This window comes from Panthera leo, chromosome B3, assembly GCF_018350215.1.
Source record: "Panthera leo isolate Ple1 chromosome B3, P.leo_Ple1_pat1.1, whole genome shotgun sequence".
NCBI lineage: Eukaryota > Metazoa > Chordata > Mammalia > Carnivora > Felidae > Panthera > Panthera leo.
Genome location: NC_056684.1, coordinates 98,070,730 through 98,095,974, shown reverse-complemented (window position 1 = coordinate 98,095,974; position 25,245 = coordinate 98,070,730). Strand labels below are relative to the sequence as shown.

General features: G+C 42.9%; 1 protein-coding gene and 1 long non-coding RNA gene across 14 annotated transcripts in view; one reads left to right on the top strand and one right to left on the bottom strand.

Moving 5' to 3' along the window:
• NIN (ninein) overlaps positions 1-25,245 on the top strand; it is a 95,591-nt gene that overhangs the window by 33,091 nt on the left and 37,255 nt on the right. For all 10 annotated transcript variants that reach the window (XM_042943171.1, XM_042943176.1, XM_042943170.1 and 7 more), the window contains 8 exons: positions 13,732-13,771; positions 15,028-15,218; positions 19,854-20,000; positions 20,472-20,639; positions 21,128-21,264; positions 21,568-21,708; positions 21,947-22,121; positions 24,836-24,946. In XM_042943171.1, coding sequence (XP_042799105.1) covers positions 13,732-13,771; positions 15,028-15,218; positions 19,854-20,000; positions 20,472-20,639; positions 21,128-21,264; positions 21,568-21,708; positions 21,947-22,121; positions 24,836-24,946 — 1,110 coding nt within the window. The remainder of the gene's footprint in view (positions 1-13,731; positions 13,772-15,027; positions 15,219-19,853; positions 20,001-20,471; positions 20,640-21,127; positions 21,265-21,567; positions 21,709-21,946; positions 22,122-24,835; positions 24,947-25,245) is intronic.
• LOC122222617 overlaps positions 20,007-25,245 on the bottom strand; it is an 80,975-nt gene continuing 75,736 nt past the window's right edge. For all 4 annotated transcript variants that reach the window (XR_006203801.1, XR_006203809.1, XR_006203800.1 and 1 more), the window contains one exon: positions 20,007-20,648. This is a non-coding gene — a long non-coding RNA (uncharacterized LOC122222617). The remainder of the gene's footprint in view (positions 20,649-25,245) is intronic.

Sequence of the window (25,245 nt, the reverse complement as noted above, 5' to 3'; positions counted from 1 at the left end):
ACCTCTCTTCTTGAGTTCGGTCAGTTTCTGACCCTTTCTCATGTCCCTGTGAGAATTTAGATAGGGCCCTTTCCCCAATAAAACACATATACTCATGTGCACAAAAATTTTGCATATGCAGTTTCAGAGATGTAAGTAATTTGCATAGTTATTGCAGTGCTCATAATATTTATCTTGCTGTCAGGAAGGATGGCATTTTGTTACATAAAATCTGTTTCATAACCCTGAGTGGTATGGAATGTATCTAAGACACTTCCCTATGGACCAAAAAAAAAAAAAAAAAAAAAAAAAATTAAAATATGTCTCAACACTTCTGGGGGTATTTGGTCCTTTTGTTATTTGGAAAACACTTTTAAGTCTAATTCTCCTTTCTCCAACTGCTTTCAGTACCCAAGGCATTATGATTTGGTGCTCAGAAATTAAATGATTACTTATTTTTTTGATAACACAGTTTTTTGTTTTTTTTTTTAATTTTTTTTTTTAACGTTTTATTTATTTTTGAGACAGAGACAGAGCATGAACGGGGGAGGGGCAGAGAGAGAGGGAGACACAGAATCGGGAGCAGGCTCCAGGCTCTGAGCCATCAGCCCAGAGCCCGATGCAGGGCTCGAACTCACGGACCGCGAGATCGTGACCTGAGGGAAGTCGGACGCCCAACCGACTGAGCCACCCAGGCACCCCTGATAACACAGTTTCTAATTACGATCTTGGGATACCTAGAAAGTTCTTAAGCAGAGCTCTTATATCCTTGTTTTATCTTATCTATGGACTTCCAGTGAGATTTAGTGTTTAAAAGTGAGACTTTAGGCTCCTGTATAAATAAGGATAAGCGTTGAGGCCCGAGTTCAGGCGAATTCTTGCAGCTGTGTCTTAGAGGGCGTGTTGGGAGAACACATTTCACCCCCGATATTCAGCTTTCTTTACTCTTTCAGAACCTCTTAGGTGGGACCTTTTGATACTGTATATAGAAGCTTTAGTGCTCATCTGCCTTTCACTAGAACAGCAAATAGAGGCCTAGAAGGGTCCTTTCTCTCCATGTCTGTCTACCTTGAAGACCCCCTACCGACCCGACCTTGCGAATCTGTTAGATCTGGCCCCCGAAAGCCTATGAGGGCACTGGATAACCCCCTTTTACCCTGTCTTTTTTTAATTGCTGAAAGTGGACTCAAACTGAATGCTCATCCAGATGCTTTTTTGCCTAAAACTTTAGTGTTTCTGAGCTGAATTGAGTTGTCAGTTTTCAAATCGATTCATCACTTTAAAAAGTCAATAGTCTCACATGTGACATTTTTGAAGTTCCTGTGGGCAGCAAGGAGGGCCTGTCCAAGCTTTGTGTAGCAGTAGACTGCACCCTGCCTTCACAGATACTCAGTCTGGTGGCATAGTTTCCTCGGGATGTCAGCCTTCATGGCATATACTGTTGTGTCAAGATAGTATTCCTGTTTCCTGGCCAGGTTCCATAGAAGCCTTAGCAATTTACGGCCACTCCGTTGGCCAACAGAACTTCACACTCTGGACAGCACGTGCTCGCACCAGAAATCCCCTGGTCTCTTCCCAATGCCTGGTAATCTTCCTTATTCTAGAGTGGCTCCCAAATGGGAATGATGGGGAGGAGAAAATCCTTAATGACCTGTGGGGTTTATTCATTAACTTATAAGCATTTCAGAACCTGTCAGAAGTTCTTTACTGTTGGCTTCTTTTTTTCTCTTTTGGCTGCCTGAGGCCCTTTTGTCTCCTGCCCTTGGGTGTTAAGAATTTATTTCTTGGCTATATTTGTTACCAGTGGTTCATACTCCATCTCAGTGCCATTGGGCAGTATTGAAGGAGGGAGCAGGGATGGGTGTCTCCTGATGGGAATAATTCATCAGGAGTAGTCAGCTGCTGAACCGCAGATGGGCCTTCTTGGTTTTGATTGTGAATTTCCTTTGACTCCTGGATCCTGGCTCAGGGCAAGGTGAGATTCCTAGCCGGCCTTTGAATGCGGTTTCTCCTCTCAGACATGCCAGATTTTTCCTAAAGTGAGTTTAGAATTTTTTGATGAAGACTAAAGGACCTTAACCCGTTGTCAAAGGTTACATGGAGAAGAAGCCTGGCTGTTGCTACCCAACGAGGAGACTAATCTTTGCTCCAGGATCAATCAGTTTTATTTACCTGAGCTCTTGGAGAGGGGTGGGCAGTGGAATGGAATGGGGTCACAGATACCTGCAAAAGTCTTGCTTCCTTCTAGGAACTCATCTTGTAGGGATAAGTGAGCAAACAGCCATCTGAAGGGATGAAACAATAATTCCTCCTCAGGGAGCCTGGGTGGCTCAGTCAGTTGAGCGTCTGGCTCTTGATTTCGGCTCCAGCCATGATTTCATGGTTTGTGGGTTCGAGCCCCACATCGGGCTCTGTGCTGACAGCGCATGGCCTGCTTGAAATTCTCTCTCTCCCTCTCTCTCTTCCCCTTTCCTGCTTGTGCGCTCTCTCAAATAAACATTAAAAAAAAATATCTCCTTCCCCCCACTTCCCTCTAGGATTATTCTGTAATAAGGGAGTTGCCAAGGATTGACAGTTTGGTCCTCTACTCCTGGGTTCGTGACTTACATTTTTTTTCTGCATTCTTATTTTGGGAGGCCTTCTCCCATATGTACAACCAAAATGATAGGTAATTCTCAGGTAACTCTCTACCTGTAACTCCAACCTTCTGTCCCACCCAACAAAACCTAGAAATACAGACAGGTAAGAGTGACACTGTTACAGAGTTTGCTTTCAAGCTATTACATTTATTTATTTATTTATTTTAATTTTTTTTTTAACGTTTATTTATTTTTGAGACAGAGAGAGAGCATGAATGGGGGAGGGTCAGAGAGAGGGAGACACAGAATCTGAAACAGGCTCCAGGCTCTGAGCTGTCAGCACAGAGCCCGATGCGGGGCTCGAACTCACGAACTGCGAGATCATGACCTGAGCCGAAGTCAGCCGCTTAACCAACTGAGCCACCCAGGCGCCCCTATTACATTTATTTTTAATGTAAGTCCCATGTGAAGCTTCAGTCTTCATTAGTTACAAGAACCTGGAACCCCTCTCATAACCATTCGTGGCACCCCATTGTGACATGGTGCCTTGGGTGAGAGCCTGCTTGGTGGCAGTGGAGTAACGAATGATCTACTAACTGGGCCTCATCCTCTGAATAGAATGTAGGAGAATAAGCCTTGCTATGAGGTGCTTTTGATTGTGTTCGACTTTTGTTTCAGTCCATATATGTTAAAGCCCTAATAAAAATTGTGTACATATTAATCCTCTTGATCTTGCCCCGAGCTTTAATTCTGGCAATTGGATTCTTTCCTGCTGAAACAGAAAATATCTAACCTAGCTATGAAGCTTGCTTCCCCTCCCGTGTCTAGTTCATAAGGCCATAAAGCCATCGCGTAGGGAAAGACCACTGTAATCTCCCCACGTTCTCATTGCTACAACGTGTATTTCAGAATTTCATTTGGAAACCCTGACGTAGAATGTGCTAATTTCACAGGTGCCAGGTAGGTTCCACCACGAGGCTGAAATGTGCCTTCACCTTCCGATTTAGGGTGTTTATCTGGCAAATGGATTCCCTTGGGAGTCTGACCTCTCATCTCAGGTGGTATTGAAAGGAAAGTGGTGATTTTTTTTCTTTTTTATGGGATCATTTTCACTCAAGGCAATTCAATTGGAAGTTCTATTCTGAATTAATCCAGACTAAGAAAGGGCACATTCTCGATTCCAGCGTAAGGTCTGATTAATGAGAACGTTTGGGTGGTTATTTTGGTTAAGAAACAGAAGTGAGGTTTTAGTTTCCAGAGAGTACATTTTTTTCCCCTTCTCTTATATGCATACCCACAATGGCTACTGAACTGACCTTGAATTTTGTGGTTTCTTCTAAGGATAGGTGGAAGGCAGGGGTGGGGTGGGGGGGAGCAAAACTAATGCCCAGTTCTATTCTGTATTACTGTAGGAAAGGTTGTTCCATGAATGTAATTAGGGCAGGACTACTTTGCTTTCTGCCCTCGTTGAAAACAGGGGACACCTTGTTAACTGTTTTCCTCCACAGGGAATAAATCGGGTCTAGGAAGATTATTATCAAGAGTAGGAGGCTTTAAACCATTATTTTTTCGACTACAGACAATAGTAGTGTAAGCCAAAACCGTGAGGTTTGAGTGAGGACCTGAGAGAAAAGTTGAAGCCACTTGCTTCATTTGCTCAACAATGGGGCTTGCTCAGCAAATCGCGTCTTTGTGTTTGGACTGCAGGGGGCGGGGGTGGTGGGGGTGGGTGGGACAGGAGTGGTGGCAGTAGTTTAAGAACTAAGAACAACCCCCCAAACTGATTTTTACTACCCCACATAAAATCAGACTTCTTCAAGAAGTGGGAAACTGACTTCTAGTCCCCTTATGTTCATTTTCATCTATGCATATCTTCACAGTCAACCTTCATGAATGATTCATTTATATTGTGTGGCGCAAATATTGAATTCTGGAGCAAACTTCTTAATGACTGAGAAGTTCTGCTAAGAGCTTTTGTCGTCGAAATGTACCTGTGTTCCCATTCCTCCTGTTAGATGTTTTGTTCTAATCTTTGACAAAGTAAGCACTTTCATTGCTGAAGCCATTTATTTCCATCAAACGATAGGACATCATCAGGATAGTTTTTTGTATTAATGGAATTTCCAGTGTTTCCCTTGAGTTTTCTTAAGTCTGTTAGATCCTTTCGCTATTCCCAGAGGTGAAACACTCATTCAAGATGCAATTGTAGATCGCTTGAAAGTGATGGAAAGAAGTCCCTTCAAAGCTGGTAAGATCTCTCTCTTTTAACACAGACTGTAGCTCTCAGGCTTGCAGGCTTTGCTGTTCTGGTACGTCTTCCTGACTTGATCCCAGAGGGAATTGCCTTGGCATCCAGCCCCCGCCCCCATCACTTTCCAGGTCAACAATTTCTAGTATTTATTTACTAACAAGAAAGAAAAACAGACAACAAATTAAAAATGAACAAAGTTAATTTTAATGATAACATTTTCCATCTGTACCATTAAGTGTATCTTCCGAATGGAAAACACTGTTCATTATCCACCAAGAGCAACTCTGATGAAGGAGATACCATGAGCAGATGTATTAAAAAAATCCCTTTAGGGGCACCTGGGTGGCTCAGTCGGTGAAGCGTCTGACTTCAGCTCAGGTCATGATCTCGCGGTTCGTGGGTTCGAGCCCCACATCGGGTTCTGTGCTGACAGCTTGGAGCCTGGAGCCTGTTTCAGATTCTGTGTCTCTCTCTCTGACCCTCCCCTACTCACACTCTCTCTCTCTGTTTCAAAAATAAACAAACATTAAAAAAAATGAGGGATTTAAAAAAAATAAAAATAAATCCCTTTAGGGACTTTCAAATCCAATGAGCCAAGAACACCCCCCATCTCAGTAGGAGAAGAGGCTTAAGGCTCAAACTCTTAAATTTGCAGCGTGGCAGGACCCATAAAAACATGTGTGCAGTGAAAAATCCTACATTAATTCGTGTTGTCCCCGGTATTGACCTGTAGGTTTTAATTGCTTTAAAAATTTTTTTAATGTTTATTTTTGAGAGAGAGGAACAGCATGAGCAGGGGAGGGACAGAGAGGGAGACACAGAATCTGAAGCAGGCTCTGGGCTCTGGGCTGTCTGCACAAAGCCTGATGTGGGGCTCAAACTCACGAGCTGTGCTATCATGACCTGAGCTGAAGTCAGACACTCAACCGACTGAGCCACCCAGGCACCCCAGCTTTTAGTTGCTTTTAAAGATAAAGGAAGGTCCATGGGTTCAGAGCAGAGAGACTGAGAGTTGGGCTGGCAGGCGGTCTCCATTGCCCATTTTGCCTGGAAAGGCAGGATGACAGAAACGAACCCAAGTCCCTACAGAAACAGGGGCCCTCCTCGGCTTGCTTGGCTTCTAGTACCCAGCCCAGAGCAAGCAAGGGCTTTATACATATTTAGAACTGTTAGTTAAATATGCCATAGATGGTGTGTTTTTCAAAGTCCTCACGTTTTGGTCATAAACACCCTTCTAAACTGAGTTCTGTTTGTGTTTTTCCAGAGACTTCCTGTGCTTAGCTAATTGTGCCACTCTTGTGAAATGGACACTATAGCTCTATTTGTTTGGGGAGCTTTGTTATTCCAGCAAATTTCCTTCCTCTTCTTTATGGGCTTGCAAGGCTTTCCCCTTTCAAAAAAAAAAAAAAAAAAAGGAAAAGAAAAAAAAAACATCTGCTTAAGGCTGCTGAGATTGGTTCAGCAACCTCTGCTGGGAAAGAATAGCCCCGTATGTGCCCCCATAATCGTTTTAATTAGCCATACATTCTGCAGGGCACAAGGTCTGCGCTGGAGCAGATGGCTGGTGGGGGCTGGGACGGGGCTATTGTGGGCAGGGGCCTCGCCAGGCCTGCAGGCTGCAGATGCCGGCCCGGCCTTGGGGCTGGGAGCCCAGGATCCAAGAGGCTCGGGCCATCTGCTCTGCGGTCCAGCAAAGCAGGTGGCCCTCCAGAGAAAGCAGTCCTGAAAGCGGCATCACTGGTGTAGCCCACGCATGTGGGGCACCCTCGTCCGGCTACCGGACAACCAGAGAGTTGACCACAATGGCCAGAGTGACGTTGAGATGCACAGCCTACAGAGCGGGCTTCCTTTGTCCGCCTGAGGGGGCTGGGGGGCTGCCTTCTGTAGCAGCCATTTTGGGGCCAGGCAACCTCTGACCCTCTCCCCTCCGGCTGCTCTCAATGGGGTCGTTGGCCAGCACACTTGGCATGGTCATATGGAAGCACAGGCAGCCCCTGCCAGCTGTGACCAACCAGGGGACACTCTCGACCAGGGGGAGGGCGACTAGGGAGGCCCTGCTCCTAAGCTGAATCAAAAGTTGATTGCTTCGTCACAATTACGTGTTCAAAGCTGTAGTTTCTACAGAGCCTCTTCTGGGTTTGTTCTTCAAGCTGACACTGGTCTATCTGTTGTTTCTTTTCTCTGCCCTTGTCCTAGTTTTGGACACCCAAATAGTAGGAATAGTAATGGTAATATCTATTTACTTCACAGATACTTAGCTCTCGAGTTATAGCAGGCACCGTTTGAAATGCATTCCAAATATTAGCACACATTTGTAGGCAGGTACTGTTATTCACTTACCCAAGAGGTAACTGAGGCACACTGGCTATTAAGTAATGTGCCCAAGGTTGGACAGCAGGTAGGTGGTGGAGGTGAAACTGAACCCTGGGGGTCCAGCTCTGGAGCCCAAATCTTTTTTTTTTTTTTAATGTTTATTTTTGAGGAAGAGAGAGAGCGGGCAGGGGAGGGGCAGAGAGAGGGAGACACAGAATCTGAAGCAGGCTCCAGGCTCTGAGCTGTCACCACAGAGCCCAATGCGGGGCTCGAACCCAGAGAACCGGCTCATGACCTGAGCCGAAGTCAGACACTCAACCCAGGCACGCCTGGAGCCCAAATCCTTAACCACATATTTGTTCTGGCTGAAATCATAATGACAGCTACCACTTCCTAAGTGCCAGGCATACGCTTTCACGTCTGCACTGGGCAGCTCATCCCCACTTTGAGCATGAAGTAAGGAACCGAGGGGTCACACTGAGCGACAGAGCCAGATCGAACCCAGTCTCTCTGTTCAACCCTTGTGCTCATGCCCTCTACCGTTTTGCCTCCAGAATCAAACAGAATGACCGTAAAACGCTTATTAACATCCATTGCGCCAGTGATAGATGACCTAAGATTTCAGGGGAAGAAATTCAAAGTCCTTTTTCATGAATTAGTATTGAGAACACATGCCAGCAATTGTCCCTCCCTTCTTCGCCCACTTTTTCAAAGATTTTAAGATTATCTCCCTTCCAGTGCTCATGGCTGATCTGTGTCTAAAGACCACCTGCTGGGCTTTCACTGTGCTGGGTAAACTGGCAGCAATTAAAAGACCTTGTTCCAGAATGATGCCTCCCTTTATTGATGGTGTTCCAGTAGGCAAATGATCTAATCCCTCCAACCTTCTAACCTGCCATCCCTTCCTGCTCCCCCTGCTTTTTAATTGGAACTACTGGCTCCAGGCGTGAGAATGAACATGAGCTATGAATGAACTGAATCTCCCCCCCTCCCCTCGAAATTGCAATTTTTTTTTAATGATTTTTTTTAACGTTTATTTATTTTTGGGACAGAGAGAGACAGAGCATGAACGGGGGAGGGTCAGAGAGAGGGAGACACAGAATCCGAAACAGGCTCCAGGAGCTGAGCTGTCAGCACAGAGCCCAACGCGGGGCTCGAACTCACGGACCGCGAGATCATGACCTGAGCCGAAGTCGGCTGCCTAACCAAATGAGCCACCCAGGCGCCCCACGAAATTGCAATTTAACAACAAACATTCGGCTTCCGTGTGCTTACCTCCCCCTTGTTAAAGGAACAGACCCTTGGCGGAGACTGGGGAGAAGCACAGCACATGTTTCTGGGTGGCTAACTCCATCTCCAACTGAAGTGGTCTTGGAATGGAAATGTAGCCATTTAATATACATTTGGTTCTAGGCAGGGCTGTTCCTAGCTGGATCTCTGTTTCTTATACAGGGCCATGGGAGAAATGCTTGGGAAATTGTTACCCCTAGAGAGTTAAAAAAAAAAAAATGTTTTTTGTTTTTAATGTTTATTTATTTTTAAGAGAGAGAGAGACACAGAGAGTGAGCAGGGGAGGAGCAGAGAGAGAGGGAGACACAGAATCTGAAGCAGGCTCCAGGCTCTGAGCTGTCAGCACAGAGCCTGATACAGGGCTCGAACTCGCAAGCTGTGAGATTATGACCTGAGCCCATGTTGGACGCCCAACTGACTGAGCCACCCAGGCACACCTCCCCTAGAGATTTTTTAACAAGTTGTCCCTTACCTGCCACCACTTGCCCACAGAGTTTGTGTGAAATCATTTAAGCTGCCAGTGCTGCCTGGGGTTTTAGAAGGCTGTGCTGTGCCTGGTGCCATTGGGTTAAGCTGCCTGAAGGATGGTCATGGTCTCAGTCCCCAATTCAGGTCTCAGACTGGTGTCCCTGATCTGTCCACACTCTGAGAAGCTCAGGAGGCACTGGCATCAGCAGCTTTCACCCTCCTGAACAGCACCTGCTACCCCCCCACTCCCACCACTCCAGGCCTCTTCTGTCTCAGGTCACAGAGCAGGTGGGTTCTGTGAAAGAACTTTCCCTTTCTCCCCACCCCCAGGTCACAGGAAATTCATTTAGTGAGAATTAGAGGGCAGGGGGTTAAAAAGAAATAGTGAAGTTGCACCTGTTTATATTGCACAAACATTTATAATAGCAAAGGAAATATAACTGTTTCCCATAGTCCCTCAACTAAATGCGTCTATTTTTCTTATCTCTATTTCCTTCCATTCTTTGTCTAATTGTATAAATATTTTTGCCCGTGGTAGTCATAGCGTAGATGGCATTTTTGTCATGGTCTTTCATTTAACATTTCACGTGTTTTTCCATGTCTTACATGGTTTTAGAATTGTACTTAAATTTTTTTTAATGGTTTTATTTATTCTTGTGAGAGAGAGAGGCAGAGCACAAGCAGGGGAGGGACAGAAAGAGAGGGAGACACAGAATCGGAAGCAGGCTCCAGGCTCTGAACTGTCAGCACAGAGCCTGATGTGGAGCTTGAACCCACGAACCGTGAGATCATAACCTGAGCCAAAGTCAGATGCTTAACTGACTGAGCCACCCAGACACCCCTAGAATTACACTTTCAGGACTTTTTGTAAAAAGTTCTAAATGTACCTATCCGTGCATAAACTTTTTTCCTTTGATTTTATTGTCAGTGGAAATCATATGAAATTATTGGGTCAAAGAATACGAACATTTTCATGGCTTTTGGAACATGAAGCAATTTTCTTTACCAAAAGGGTAATATCCATTCCCACTACTACCAGGAACATATAAACAGGCCTATTTTAATTCATAACCTTGATGGTAATAGGACTTAAGTACTGCTAATTTAATGGGAACAAAGGGATTCCCTGGTTTTAATTTATACTTCTTTGCTGTTGAAATGAGTCTTTCCCCATATTTATTTGTGTTGCCTTTTATGTGAATTGTCTCTTTGTATTCTTTGCATATCTATCTACTGGACTTGGCATTTTCTTACAAATTTATATGAATAACTGATAATTCCCCCCAGGCCACCTAAATTAATGCCTTAAGTTTAAACATGGTAATGAAAATAAAATCTTCAAAAATAAATTTAACATGTACTACATAAACACATGTCCAATAAAAATAAGATTTTACAGTGCTTATTGTTTGCCAAGCACAATTTTAAGCATTTTACCCAACTCTGTGAAATATGTACTACTTTATTCCCATTTTATAGATGGAGAAACTGAGGCAAAAAGCAATTAATAAATTTGTCCAGGCCAAATTCAGTAGTTAAGGGGCAGTATGGCTTCTTTGTCTGTGATGTAACCCCCTTACTCTTATTAGTTTGGGGAAAGAACCAGGGAAGGAGAACAGTTGGGGAAGTACTGTCCTGAGAACTGAATCAGGTATGGGGGCACCTGAGTGACTCACTCAGTTAAGTGTCTGACTTGATTTCTGCTCAGGTCATGATCTCATGGTCTTGAGATGGAGCCCTGCATTGGGCTCTGTGCTGAATGTGAAACCTGCTTGGTATTTTCTCTTTCCCTCTCTCCCTGTCCCTCGCTCTCTCACTCGCTCTCTCAAAATAAATAAGAAGTGAATCCGATATAATCATCCAGTCCCATAGACTCACGAAATATTTGAAACAGTATGTTAAATCCTCTTGCTTCTCTGAACTAATTGCTCACTATTTTTAAATGAATGGAGGGGTGCCTGGGTGGCTCAGTTGGTTGAGTGTCTGACTTCAGCTCAGGTCATGATCTCACGGTCTGTGAGTTTGAACCCCATGTTGGGCTCTGTGCTGACAGCTCAGAGCTTGGAGCCTGCTTCACATTCTGTCTTCCTCTCTCTCTGCCCCTCCCCTGCTCATGCTCTGTCTCTCTCAGAAATAAACAAACATTAAAAATAAATAAATAAATAAAATGAATGGAGAAGTGAGAAAATGTAAGCAATAATCTTTTAAGTAACTATACATACCTCATGACTTTAGGAATTGTTACCAAGGGGGTTTTGAAGGTGTGTTTCTCTTTTAGATCCTCAGACTAGATAATGTGAACTGACTAGTCTTCAAATTTGCTGATTCTTTCTTCCTGCCAGTTCAAATCTGCCATTCAAATTCTCTAGTGAATTTTTGCATTTTTCCATCTGTGTGTCCCAGTTGGGGCTTCCTTTATTGGTGGGGCCCATTGATACTCTTCCTGTTTTTGTTCTGGCCATCTGTGCTATTAAAAATCCTTTCCTCCTTGTGATTTAGTTTTATTTTGGCCAGTGGTTCTTAGATCATAGAAACCTATTTTGTTTGTTTTAAGCAGATTTAAGGGATTCCATTTTAGGGTGCTTCCAAATTATATGCTGAATAATGAATGAATTTTCACAATTTGGAGATGCAAAAGTAGTATTAGTATAAGAATTTAAGTCTTTGCTCTGTGGGTAAGAAAATAAATATGCTGGGACAGACAGGACACTTTTATTAGTGGAGCTTTATTGATTTAAATCATTTTATATGAAAACAGTAGAGCTCCACCCAGAAATAATGTAAGAAAATTTACAGAGGGCTGTTTACCCCACCGCTCCTTCCTTACCCCCACCATGCCTCATATATCCACTAGGTTTGAAATACATCTTTAGGAGGAACTGTGGGCTGCTAAAATTGTAATCACAAATGAACAAGCAAAAATCACACTGTCCCCTAATTCTGTTTCCATAACTACCATGTATATTAGTGACTTTCAGTTGTAATCTGAATGAGTTGTAGTGAACTTGTACATTGTGAGTTATGGCTTTTTGAGGTCTTCTGCATGGCACGAACGATCAACCTCAGCATTGTCAGTCTGGAGTTTTAGTTTAGTGTGACAAAACTGGGGAAACTCTCTGATGCTCTCTTCAGTGTCTTTCCAAGTAAAATATGGAACTGTGAAATTCTGGTATACAACAATGGTCCTTTAATTAATTGGAGAGGACCAGCATGAGTGAGTATGGGGTGGAAAATGACATGCTTGGGTTGCCTGAAAGAGGACCTCCACTCATATCAACTTGAATGGGATACTGAAAGTCAACGTTCAATCTAAGAATTTAGGGTGGTACACTCTTTGCCGTAGGGATGCCAGCTCTTGGAGACTGGAGTTAATCAGGCTTATTTTCCTGTTGAGTTTATTGAGGATTCCAGGAAATCAGATCATCTTGTACAGTTCAACCATCACAGAGAAAGGGCTGGGTATTTGTTATCGAAAGCAGTTTCATTCATCAAGTTGGATCTCTGCTGAGACAGCAGCCAGGTTTTGAAAGGGGGATACACCTTTTCTCAACAGGGTTTCCTGCCATGGTTGTAAAACCTCCCAACAGGAGTGATTAGGCACCTCGTGGGCTGGCCAAGGGCCACCGCGACCTACTTGTTGCCACTGACCAGAAGCAGACCTGTGCTGCGCTTGGCTGGTGGACAAATGTCCAGAGTTTGGTTCTGATTGTGTCCTGGCTGGGTGCTTTCATGCAGTACACACACTATAAAATGTATGATGTGACTTGAAAAAGACCAGTAGTAACATAACACAATAGGGGCAAAATGGTCCAGTTCAGGTAAATTTCACTGCTTCTAATGCAATTTACTGGTAACATGTATTTTCTTTAACTTGAGCTTTCTAGCCCACCTGTTTGGGGTTGCATCTCTGTCTCCTCCCTCACTGTGTCACAGACATGCTAGGCTCATTCTTACCTCTGTGCTTCAGCAAATAGCAGCTGCTCCTTTCTTTTCACATGGCTGTCTCCTGCTCACCCTTCAGGTCTCAGTTTAGATGTTGCTTCTTTCAGGAAGTCTACCCAGATCTCCTAAGTCTGAAGGATCCTATTTAGATACCCTCATAGTATTTGAACTTCTACATCATAACACTTTTTATAGGCTTTTTAATTTTTTTTATTAATTTTTAAATGCTTATTTATTTTTTGAGAGAGAGACAGACAGAATGCCAAGTGGGGGAAGGGCAGAGAGAGAGAAAGAGACACAGAATCCGAAGCAGGCTTCAGGCTCCAAGCTGTCAGCACAGAGCCTGACACAGGGCTTGAACCCAGGAGACATGAGATCGTGACCTGAGCTGAAGTCGGATGCTGAACCGACTGAGCCACCCAGGCGCCCCTCCATCACACTTAATATACTACAATATTATACTTTGTTTTCTTGTCTGCATGTCTTCATTAGCATTTAAACTTCTTGAGGCAAGAAATGTGTCTGTTCTGTTCATAGTTGTATCCTGAAGTTGTATCATAACACTTAGCACCCAATAAACATTGAAGAACAGATTCATAAATGCATGGTATGAATTTTTGTTGGTTGATGGATTCTGAATATTTGCTTTGGCTTGGTTTTATCGGCTGTCACAGGTTTAGCTGTTGAATAAGTGAATTTGCAAATGTGAAAGGCAAATCCCTAGTGAGATAGTGCGGGTGGCTAAGTGGTGTTTCTTAGGTGTCTCTTCTCGATTTGCTGGTTGACTAAGGATGGCCCACCGAAAGGTTCTGAATCATGTGACTTACTCGGGTGATGATCCCAGAGTTTTCCCTGGAAAAACTGAATATTTACTAAAGCACACTAATCTTTTCTTCTTGCCTTCTCTAGCACTGGAAGACACAGCGCAGTGAAGAGTATGAAGCGGAAGGTAGGAACTGTGTGTGTGTTGGAGCCTGCCTGGAAAGGAAGGGCTGCCATTCCCAGGGCACTTTCCACATCCCCATTTCCTGCATCTCTTAGCCTTCTTCCCAACAAACAGCCTTGCATGCTGGAGGCCCGCTAAGAAGTAACGTTAAGAACAACAGCAACAACAAAAAAATCCATTCCCAATGGAAAGTTCATAGTTTTAAAATCCCAGCATTTTAACCTCACACAAGGTATGGCAACTAAGATGTAGAATTTCACTTATGGGTTAATTACTCTCTTAGGCAAACGTTCAAATTAACCTATTTAGTGTTGAACTGCTGGGGCCAGCAGATGGCACTGTGGTTCAGCTGACAGAATTTGAGCCCACCTCACAGCCTACCCTGGCTGTACTCTACTTAAGTGTAATTACTGTGTGTTCTCTATGTCTCTAACCTGGAAAGACACAGCAGTAATGAACTTAATTTGTTCAGTAAATAGTAACGGTAGCACTAAATGCTCTTCTCAACCCTCTAAGGTTCTTCCAGGCACACAAAACTGTCCTAGTAATTATCTCATGATTAAGTAATGACTCTAAAACTCTCGTATGTAAGTGGAAAGTTTAATTAGAATTTATAACAGAGGATAAGTAAATTTTGATTTTTAAATGAGTTTGATCCTTACGTTTTCAAATAAAATTTATCCTTAATGTATAGGTAACTAGCAACTTGTAATTTACAACCATTTATTCTTTCAAGTTGGTTTGTTTGTAGGTCAGAATATTTAAATGTGTAAACAGGCTAATCCTGAGACTTTTATTATTTTATGATATTTATTATGAAATCATTTCCTTCTTAGTAAAAGCAGTTCTAGTGCTTAGACCAGAAAGAAAGTGGTGATTAGATAAAGTCTGGTAGCTATAGTTGAGGCAGGGCTGATAAATCTCTTTGGAATGGTTCTCAACTAGCCTTCTCTTCCAGTTACATCCAAGCCTTAAGCCTGTGCATGTTTTCAGTTGGAATAAAACAGACTAGAACCTTGGTATGCTTGCACAGGAGATATTTCTCATGTGGTATAGAAAAATGTGGCTGTTTGCTCTTGTTGCAGCCTAAGAACCAGTGGTTCCATTTCATTTGGACTACAGATTCAAATCAAGATGGAATCAGCATTTATAGTCTCTTTCTGTAATATTTACTTTCAAAAAGCACAGTTTTCTTTGAGAACAGGCTCTCTCTCTTTGCAATTCCTTTGGGAACAGCACAATATATGTTTTTATTTCAGGCCAGTTAAGATTTTGGAACCCAGATGACTTGAATGCCTCACAAAGTGGGTCTTCTGCTCCCCAAGACTGGATAGAAGAGAAACTGCAGGAGGTTTGTGAAGATCTGGGGATCACCCGTGATGGTCACCTGAACCGAAAGAAGCTGGTCTCCATCTGTGAGCAGTATGGCCTGCAGAATATCGATGGAGAGGTAAGCCTTGCATCATATTTTTATTCGGGAATAATAATCATGATGAAATCTGAACTGGTCACAGGCTAGGAACAGCCATATCTTGCCTTCCTGCAGCATGTTACAGAGATTCCATTCTCTTCTTTTCATAGGAGATAAGCCTTGAAGATTCTTTCGTAAGAAGCTTGTGTTAGGTTGTGGGAAAAAAACCCAAACCTGACAATAGCTGACCCTCACTGAACCCATAGTACGTGACCCTCACTGTGCTAAGCATGTTACCCCACATTATTACTAGACACTAACCAGCTTGGTGCGGCCACCATGTCAGATATATCTGTAGAAGTGGCATTCACAAAACACAATGTGAGAAGGACCTGGAGGAAGGATTATGCAGGGAGTTCAGAAGATTTGAATTGGGAGAATATTTCAAAGGCCAGACTGATGAGTTTAGGTTTTTGGAGAGAAGATCTCAGTATCAACCCTGCATTCTTCAGCAGATTGAGTAACATACAAGAAAAACTTAGATCCTGAGGATGCTCTGAGCTGCTTTTATGGGGTATATTGGTGTGCGGACAGCCTTTGGCTAGGAGACCAGCCAGCCAGGAGCTATCACAATATTCTGGTCATGAGGAAATGGAAAATGGTGGGCTGGTGGTTTTGAAGATACAGAAGAATCTTGAAGGACCCCACCCCCTCCCACCCCCCACCCCCGCCAAAAGACTCTTGGTTGGTAAAATTCTGAGCTTTGTTTTCTGAAAAATTAAGATGGGAACTGGCAGGACTGGGTGCTTGAAAAGCCATGAAATATAAGAACATAAATAATTCTAAGATATGTTTTTCAGAGAGCTGAAAATAAGGACTGGAGGGGCTCAGAGGTTAGGGCTACAGTTGTAGTTTGGGGAATCTTTTTTTTTTTTTTTTTTTTTTTAATTTTTTTTTTTTTCTCAACGTTTTTTATTTATTTTTGGGACAGAGAGAGACAGAGCATGAACGGGGGAGGGGCAGAGAGAGAGGGAGACACAGAGTCGGAAACAGGCTCCAGGCTCCGAGCCATCAGCCCAGAGCCTGACGCGGGGCTCGAACTCACGGACCGCGAGATCGTGACCTGGCTGAAGTCGGACGCTTAACCGACTGCGCCACCCAGGCGCCCCGGGAATCTTTGATTAGAATGCTATTTGAAACCATACTGCCTGCTTGTTCAGGGGATAAATGATATTATTTTCCTAAACCAAAAACAGATTTATCATCAAAAGCTACCAAGTAGCCTCATTTGCAGAAGAGATTTTTTTCCTCCTCCTCTGTAGTATATGTGACTGTTATATACCCATTGACTACCTTTTTCTTTTTTTTTTTTTAATTTTTTTTTTTTAACGTTTATTTTTGAGACAGAGAGAGACAGAGCATGAACGGGGGAGGAGCAGAGAGAGAGGGAGACACAGAATCGGAAGCAGACTCCATGCTCTGGGCCATCAGCCCAGAGCCCGACGCGGGGCTCGAACTCACAGACCGTGAGATCGTGACCTGAGCTGAAGTCGGACACTCAACCGACTGAGCCACCCAGGCGCCCCATTGACTACCTTTTTAATGGCTCAGTGGTCATTTATTTTCCAGTGTTGTTGAGTCGTAACATTAAATTCATCCTCCTAAATTATAAACCCAGTGCAGTATGCAGAACTTTGGGATGTTTTGCCAAGAAATACTGCACAATACTGCACAAACTTGGATTATTTATCTAAGAACAATTCTTGGAATAAACTGTAGCCATTTGCGGGGAATTGCATTTTCTTCTGTGGTGGAATTTCTAAAACCCAGGGAAAGAAGTAGCTTATTTAGTTATTTTCCTCTCATCCAAGGATGAGTAAAAGATTGCTCATTGAGTATAGCTTTTACTTAATGTTTCCCCCCACCAAAAAAAAAAAAAAAAAGTCATGAAATACTATAGTACTTTGTACTATTAGCTCTCGACCACAGAGGAGCTGAAAGTTCAAGATGATCTCATCCACAAGCAACTTGGGATCATAGGATTTTATGACTGAAAGCAATTTTAGATTTAGTCATCTCCTCGTTTTCTAGATAAAGAAAGTGATGTCGCTGCTGCTTGTTGCCGTTACCAGGAAGGGGAACTAGACTCACTGTCTCACGTACTATGCTTTCCAGAAGCAAGGACCGCTGTACGGCAGGGAGGGCACATGCCAAATATGGCCCAAAGTTTTGAGTTGCTTTTGTTGTTTGTTCTTTTGGTATGCCCAATGTTTAAAAATTGAACTCTTGCTACACTTTTTTTAAATCAGATTTTTCTAAAAACCCAAAGATTTGACTCCCATTTTGCTAGCCGGGAGAAGTGGCTGGCTAGCTCCTCTGGACAGGACACGCACTCGTGTGTTCAGTTCCCTGCTTTAAACGGCACTCCTTTGTAGTGTCTCAAAACCATCCTGCCTCATTCATTAATATCACCTTCCTGGCCTCTCTAGGTATTTGGGTTTGTTACCCTATTCTAGTGCATTATGTCCCAATGTATACCTTGGGAAATCAACCATCCAGAGACCTGCCTGGCTGGTGTGTCATGAGGAGTAAGAATGTCCTCAGGGTTCTGGATCTGGCTCCTGCACAGACTGCGGAGGTGCCCCACTTGCCCACTTGACTTGTGTTCTATTTAGCCCAACCCTGCCTTTTTCTGAATCCACAACCTTCTATTCACCACTCGCCTACTCCCCCCATGTACAATAACTGGTGGGACTCACCTGCTCCTCCACTTTGAATGAATGAGGTGATGGGTTTTTAGGCAGTCTGGAAGCTGTGCATCAGTTTGGCCAGGGTCACAAGGCCAAGCAGTGTGGAGCTAAGGTTAGAGCCAAAATACGATTGTTCACTTCAGTCAGCACACCTGGATTTTACTATGACTTATGGTTTGATGATCCCGAGAGCCTAGTCCTCTAAGAAAGTGTTCTTTGGTTTGGTAAGAACAAGACAGAACTGCTGAGGGATCTTAGTGACCTCAAAATCTCACCCAGATACCTTTCCATTGGTTTTACCGTATAATTCTCTATTAGAAACTGTTCCTCTTCCAAAGATTTCCACTCTTTAGAATGGTTTCTTGTTTCAGAGTCCTCACCAGAGGAAGTGGTATTAAAAAAAGAATAGAGACAGATGTTTCCTATTGGATGTGAATTGGAAAGAAGCATTTGAGATAAAAGAAATGCCTCAGGCACTTCCATGAAGAATAAAATCAACAATTATGAGATGATGAATCCTAGCAATAGTCCAGACTTACAAAATGGATATTGAAACTTTGAAGATGCGTTACAAAGAGGCCTTTGTTAGAATGGACCCAGTTGCAGACTCTAATGCCTTCAGATTAAATGTGTTGCTTACTCTGTGGGCATCACCTGAGAACTTGTTAGAGATTCAGAATCTCAGACCCCACCCCCAGATTTAACTGTGTCAGAGTCTGCATTTTAACAAGATCCTCAGGCGATTTCTGTTCTGTACAATGGAGGGGCGTCTGTATAGAAAAACTTGAGCCCCCAAAGGAAAGAGGAATCCAACTGCCAGGAAAAAAGAGCTCATTGCCTTTCCTCCCTATTTTGTGGTGTCAGTGACTCTTGCCGCTTTATCCATCCTTTCTATTCCTCTACTGCGCTAGGGAACAAGCCATCTTGTAGGCAAGGCTCCGAAGGGACTATAGTCCAGTCTCTCCTTCCCCAATTACATAATGAGGACTACTGGATTACCGTTAAAGGGCACAAAACAGCCAGGCAAAATTCCTTCTCTTTACATCTCTTGGGGCCCTTCTGTTGGACACACACAAAATCTTTCCTTTCCGACCTTCATTTCTCCTGTGCTAAAGCATTAAAACAAACCCCAATACGTGCAGTCCTGTTCCAAGTAGTGCTCTAAATCCCGAGTCATGAGTTTCAGACCCAAACTCTTAGATCATTGCAGTCTGTCCCAGACCAAATTCTGCTGTGCCAACATACCAATTGCAAAAATTCAATATAAACAAAATATCGTGTTGAGTCACCACAATATAATAGTTTAATGACTGTCCAAACTTATTTCTATTGTTACAGTACTGGAAAGCTATATCTTTATATTTTTTAATCCATAAGAATAATATGTAGCAACATTAAATATTGCCCATTTGGGGCGCCTGGGTGGCTCAGTCCGTTAAGCATCCCACTTCAGCTCAGGTCATGATCTCACGGTTCGTGGGTTTGAGCCCCGCATCAGGCTCTGTGCTCACAGCTCAGAGCCTGGAACCTGTTTCAGATTCTGTGACTCCCTCTCTCTCTCTGCACCCTCCCCCGCTTACCCTCTATCTCTCTGTGTCTCTCAAAAATAAGTAAATGTTTAAAAAAATTTTTTTAATTAAAAAAAAAAAGATTACCCATTTTACAAGTGTGAGTAAAAAAGAAAACAGTTAATTGCTAAATTGCCTAGGATTATGAAAATGGATGTTTATACTTAGCTTGTGGAGGAGGAAAGACATATTACTGAAAAGGAAAATAAATTCAGTGAAATGAGAATAAAGGGACATGCTATATTTCTGGAGCCTTGGGGTCAACAGTGGTGCCAGTTTCTATTGGCCACGAACGTACTTTGGGCCTTGTGTTATTTTGAGGGAAATATTTAAAGTAAATGGTTACTCTTTTCCAGATGCTTGAGGAAGTCTTCCATAATCTTGATCCTGATGGCACAATGAGCGTAGAAGATTTTTTCTATGGCTTATTCAAAAATGGAAAATCCCTCACACCATCAGCATCTACTCCATATAGACAATTGAAAAGGCACCTCTCCATGCAGGTGAGAGAGAAATAGGAAGTGGTTTCTTTGTGAGCAGAAGTTAAAACCCACTTGAATAGTTTCTAATGAATTAATCTGTTGTTTGAAGAAGAATAAGGAGAAAGAGAGAAGCAAAAGAAGAAGAAAGACTAAACCATTGGGAAGGAAAAGTTGGGTTTAAAAAATGACCATAAATTACAGAGTGGGAAGCCACTAATTATGCCCCTTAATGTTAGCTGTGGGTCCAAAGAAACCTGGTGTTAAGACACATCTCATCTATGTCAAGGATCTCCCTACCAGAGCAACTGTTTTTGATAAGTTTTGCATTCTTGACTCCCTTGGGAAAGAAAGATCAAAGGGGCTGCGTGACTTTTTTTTTTTTTAATAGTGTTAGAAAGACATGGCTTCTGCTCAGTGTGGTCAAGACGGACCAGTTTGGGTCAATGTCTGGTTGAAAGGCCTGACCTTGCTCAAGTCTCTTTCTTCTTCCAGTCCTTTGATGAGAGTGGACGACGTACCACAACCCCATCAGCAATGACAAGTACCATTGGCTTTCGGGTCTTCTCCTGCCTGGATGATGGGATGGGCTATGCATCAGTGGAGAAAATACTCGACTCCTGGCAGGAAGAGGGCATTGAGAACAGCCAGGAGATCCTGAAGGTGCGGCAGCTAAAATGAGAGAGAAATGACAGACTGGGGAAGGGTTGAAAAATTCCAGAGCTTTTGAAACTGATTTGATCTGATTTAATTTGATTTCTCCTTAATGATTTTTCTGTTCACAAGCTCTCAGAAATAAGTAACTTTTCTTACCCCCTTTTACCAGGAGTCTGTTGCTAACTACTTCTCATGTTTTTAACACCAAAACTATTGACAAGTGCAATGCTCTTAACTGATCTCTGGCTGGTAAAGATCAGAGTTATACTATTGTATTTATTTACAGTGCTAGAGAATATTTTGTTAAACGTGCACGTAAGCATGTATGGTTTCCTTAGAACTTCAATTGAAGGTTGTTCCCAAGCAGTCACTAAAGAAATGTGATCATCCAACTTCTTGACTGTACATTCACTTCTCTGGGTTTGTATACCCTTCACAGCTTCCGCTTTAGAGGACAGAACTTGTAATTATCTTGAACTTGTTCTGATTTCTAGGCCTTGGATTTCAGCCTTGATGGGAATGTCAACCTGACAGAATTGACACTGGCTCTTGAAAATGAACTTTTGGTCACCAAGAATGGCATTCACCAGGCAGCTCTGGCCAGCTTTAAGGCTGAGATCCGGCATTTGCTGTGAGTTGCTTGGAAGGTCCACGTGCCCTATTCCCTTTCCTGCTTGCCCAGCAAGTCCTTTAGAGGCCTGTGACACATTCTGTATGCAAATGCAGCTAATCTCCTATCATCTCACTATTGTGAAAATTAACGCTTAGATTTGCATGTAGGCTTCTGAAGGAAGCTGTGGAAGTGTTTATTATGGAAGGGTTTTGGTTGCCTTGGTTTTGTTTTTGTACTGAAGCAAGCCAGAGGAGAACTTTTTTGGGTCCACCTGTTGCTTAGAGATGGTTTCCCTTTAACTTGGACTATTTCTCTTTCAAGGGAGCGAGTTGATCAAGTGGTCAGAGAGAAAGAGAAGCTACGGTCAGATCTGGACAAAGCTGAGAAGCTCAAGTCTCTAATGGCTTCAGAGGTGGATGATCACCATGCGGCCATCGAGCGGCGCAATGAGTACAACCTCAGGTGGGACTGGCGGGGCCAGGGCCCTCTTTCCCACCACACTGGCCAGGGTGGTGGGGCTCAGCCTGCCTGCCTGCTCAGCCACACCTGGCTGGAGGGACGCAGGTGTGGTCGAGCCTTAAGGAAAGCAGGACCCAGTAGATCTTTCCATCTCTAGGACTCTGTGTTTCCATTTTTGGTGGGTCTGCATAAGGACCTCTGAGGGTCTTACTGGCAGCTTATTGGTCTTTCCTCCTCACAGGAAACTGGATGAAGAGTACAAGGAGCGAATAGCAGCCTTAAAGAATGAACTCCGAAAGGAGAGAGAACAGATCCTGCAACAGGTGGGCAAGCAGCGCTTGGAACTTGAGCAGGAAATTGAAAAGGCAAAAACAGAAGAGAACTACATCCGGGACCGCCTTGCCCTCTCTTTAAAGGTAGTCATCCTCTTAGTTCTCTGGTCTGTGTCCCTGCTGGGAACGCCACATGGAAAACCACAGCTCTGGAAAGAGGGCAGGTCTGCCCAGGGCGCAGTCCCAGGATTCCCGTATATTTGTCCTGCTGGGTCATGACCCAGATGTGACAGAGCCCCTGCTGGGATCTAGATTGCAGGAGTGTCCAGGCTTCTGGTGTGCCCTCGGTGTCAATCAGTAGATCTTGTTCTTCTCACCCCTTGTAGTTGCACTGAGTCATTAGGGCTCTTTGGCACCTGGTTGATGACTTCTCTCTTCCCTGTCCCCCACCCGATTCTGAGCAGATGGCATGGTCTCCTGCCACACACAGGTCGTCAGCTTTGTTTCTTTGCTTCCAAATATGTCTTTTGCCTTATACATCCTCTCCTCTTTTCTCGTGTCTCAGTAGAGGAAACGATCCTTCTCTTCATTGGACTCTGATACGGTGCAGCCTACTTCCATTCTGGATACCACTACTTACTGGAAAACCTCGATCACGTTATCCAGACCTGTTTCCTAATGTACAAAATGGGCACCATTGTAATATCTGCCTCATGGCCTATTTAATATGGGGACTAAATGAGATGCTGCACATGCAGCATGTAAAAGGAAATAAGTACGCGTAGTATATTAACTGTTGTTCCTGAAACTCCACACATCAAAAACTGAGCTAACTCTCCCACCCTAACCATCAAATCGCCTCTTTTTCTGAATTTTCTTCTTAATCTGTGTCATTACCATGAGGTGTCACAGGAGCTAAAACCCTCAGTCATCCCCGCTCATTAGTCTCTAAGTCCTGTTGGTGCTCTGAAACGTCTCTCAGATTTATCCCTTTCCTCCATTTCTGCAGGCTCTGAACAGGTTCAGAATTTCAGCTGACTTATGTGCATCTTTTCTTCCATCCATCCAGCCTCTATATGGCCACTAGAGTTACATTACTAAAGAACACTAAAGAACTTAGTGAAGAACGTGCTGTTCCCCTGTGTAAAAGTACAGCGTGGTAGCACTGAAGGCCCTTGGAAGGGCACTTGTCCTTATACTTTTCCACCCTCAGGTCCTGCCAGCAACCCCCTGAGCCATGCCCTTAATCCGACCGCACCTGCCATCAGATCTCACAGTTTCTCAGTGGGTTTTTATGCTCCTTCACTGCTTTTGCCAACACTGCAGACCACATGACTCTTTCATTCCCATTATGCTTCCTTTTTTCTTGACGGAAGATAGTGCATCACAGATAATTGTGCCTACATCTGTCTCCCTCCCCACTGTCCAGATTGTGTTTTCCCTATGGTCAGTAACAGAATCTGATTTGTTAGTTTCCAGAGCACCAGAACAGGCCCAATACACCACAGAGATTGCTCCTGTTTTGACATCTAAATTTAGACATGCTTTGAAAGCTTAGAGTTCTAGCACCGGCATTTTGGGAGAAAGTGTGGGGTTTTTTTTTGTTTTTTTTTTTTTAGGAAAAAATTCTTCAAGCATACTCTTTTTCATTCCATATTGCTATATGAGAGTGTGAACTAGAATGTATTAAAAATACACTGGCTATATATTCTTCTGGCAAAATACGCTTTGAAAATAATGTTCTTCCAATCAGCCTTTCACACTGGAATGGAACATATGTCAAAATGCATGTCTGTGTAGTTTTATTTTTTTAAACAAATGTGGGTGGAAATCTCTCCAACAAGTTTTATATATACAGAAAAAAACCCACCATTTGTGGACTTCTGTTCATGTGTTATTATAATAATTTCAGTATACAAGTTATGAAAAACTTGTATGTGCAGCTTTTACATCATTAAGCCAAAATAAGATTGTAAAGTAAACATCAACAAACTATATCATTAATAGATGATATTAATTTTAGTTTTTTTTTTTTAAGTTTATTTCAAGAGAGAGAGCGGACATAAATGGGGAAGAGGCAGACAGAGAGAGGGAGATAGAGAATCCCAAGCAGGCCCCACACTGTCAGTGAAGAGCTCGACGTGGAGCTCCAACTCATGAACCATGAGATCATGACCTGAGCTGAAGTCGAGAGTGGTGGGCGATCAACCAACTGAGCCACCCAGGCTCCCCTAGTTATTCTACCTTTTTATGTTTTTTCCTGAGTTCTCTTTTGCTGATAGGTAGCCTGCAACCAATTGTAACAATGTGTTGAGAATGTTTTTCCATGTCATTAAATACTACATTCCAATGCTATTAGAGAGAAATACGGTGCAAACCATATATGTAACTTCAAATTTTCAAATGGCTGCATAAAAAGAAACAGGTGAATTTAATTGGGATCATTTTATTTAATCCAGTATCTCCAAAACATTATTTAGACTCCTAATCCATATACAAAAATTATTATTGAGCCATTTTATAGTTTTGCACTAACTTTTCAAAATCTACTGAGTATTTTACATAGAGTACATCTCTATTTGTACTATACATGTTTCAAGTGCTTAATATCTGCATGTGTCTGCTAGCAGCTACCGTATTAGCATAGTTCTGTAGGATCAAAGAAAGGGGGCAAACTTTTGGGTTATAAGATAAATACCAATTTTTTAATCTTTACTTTTGTCTTCTGTATTCTACTGAAACTTTCAAGCTGAGCAAATTTTCTCAGTCTAGAGCATGAATTTATGCTTCATATAAAATGGTACAACAGTTTGCTAATTTTTAATCTGTGCCCATTTACTTTCCCCAAATTGCTTCAGGAAAACAGTCGTCTAGAAAATGAGCTTCTGGAAAATGCAGAGAAGTTGGCAGAGTATGAGAATCTGACAAATAGACTTCAGCGAAATTTGGAAAATGTGTTAGCAGAAAAGGTAAATCTGTTTGAATTTGATCTCCTGATATGCAGCCCAAAGTGTAGTTTACTCAAAAGAGCAGAAGCAATGCCACCAAGTAAATTTCTGTTAGGGAAGTATTTAGATGGCCAAAGTTAGCCGTCAGTTTTACAGGGATCTAATTTCAGAGATTGGGTACAAGGGAAACATTGCATATACTGAGAAATGACCCCTGCCTTAGTTGAACACATCACTCTAGAATGTTCTCCCATCATCCAGTTGGTAATGTTCTGCATAAATGTCACATTCCTTTCATACTCAAGAGACCATACTCTGGG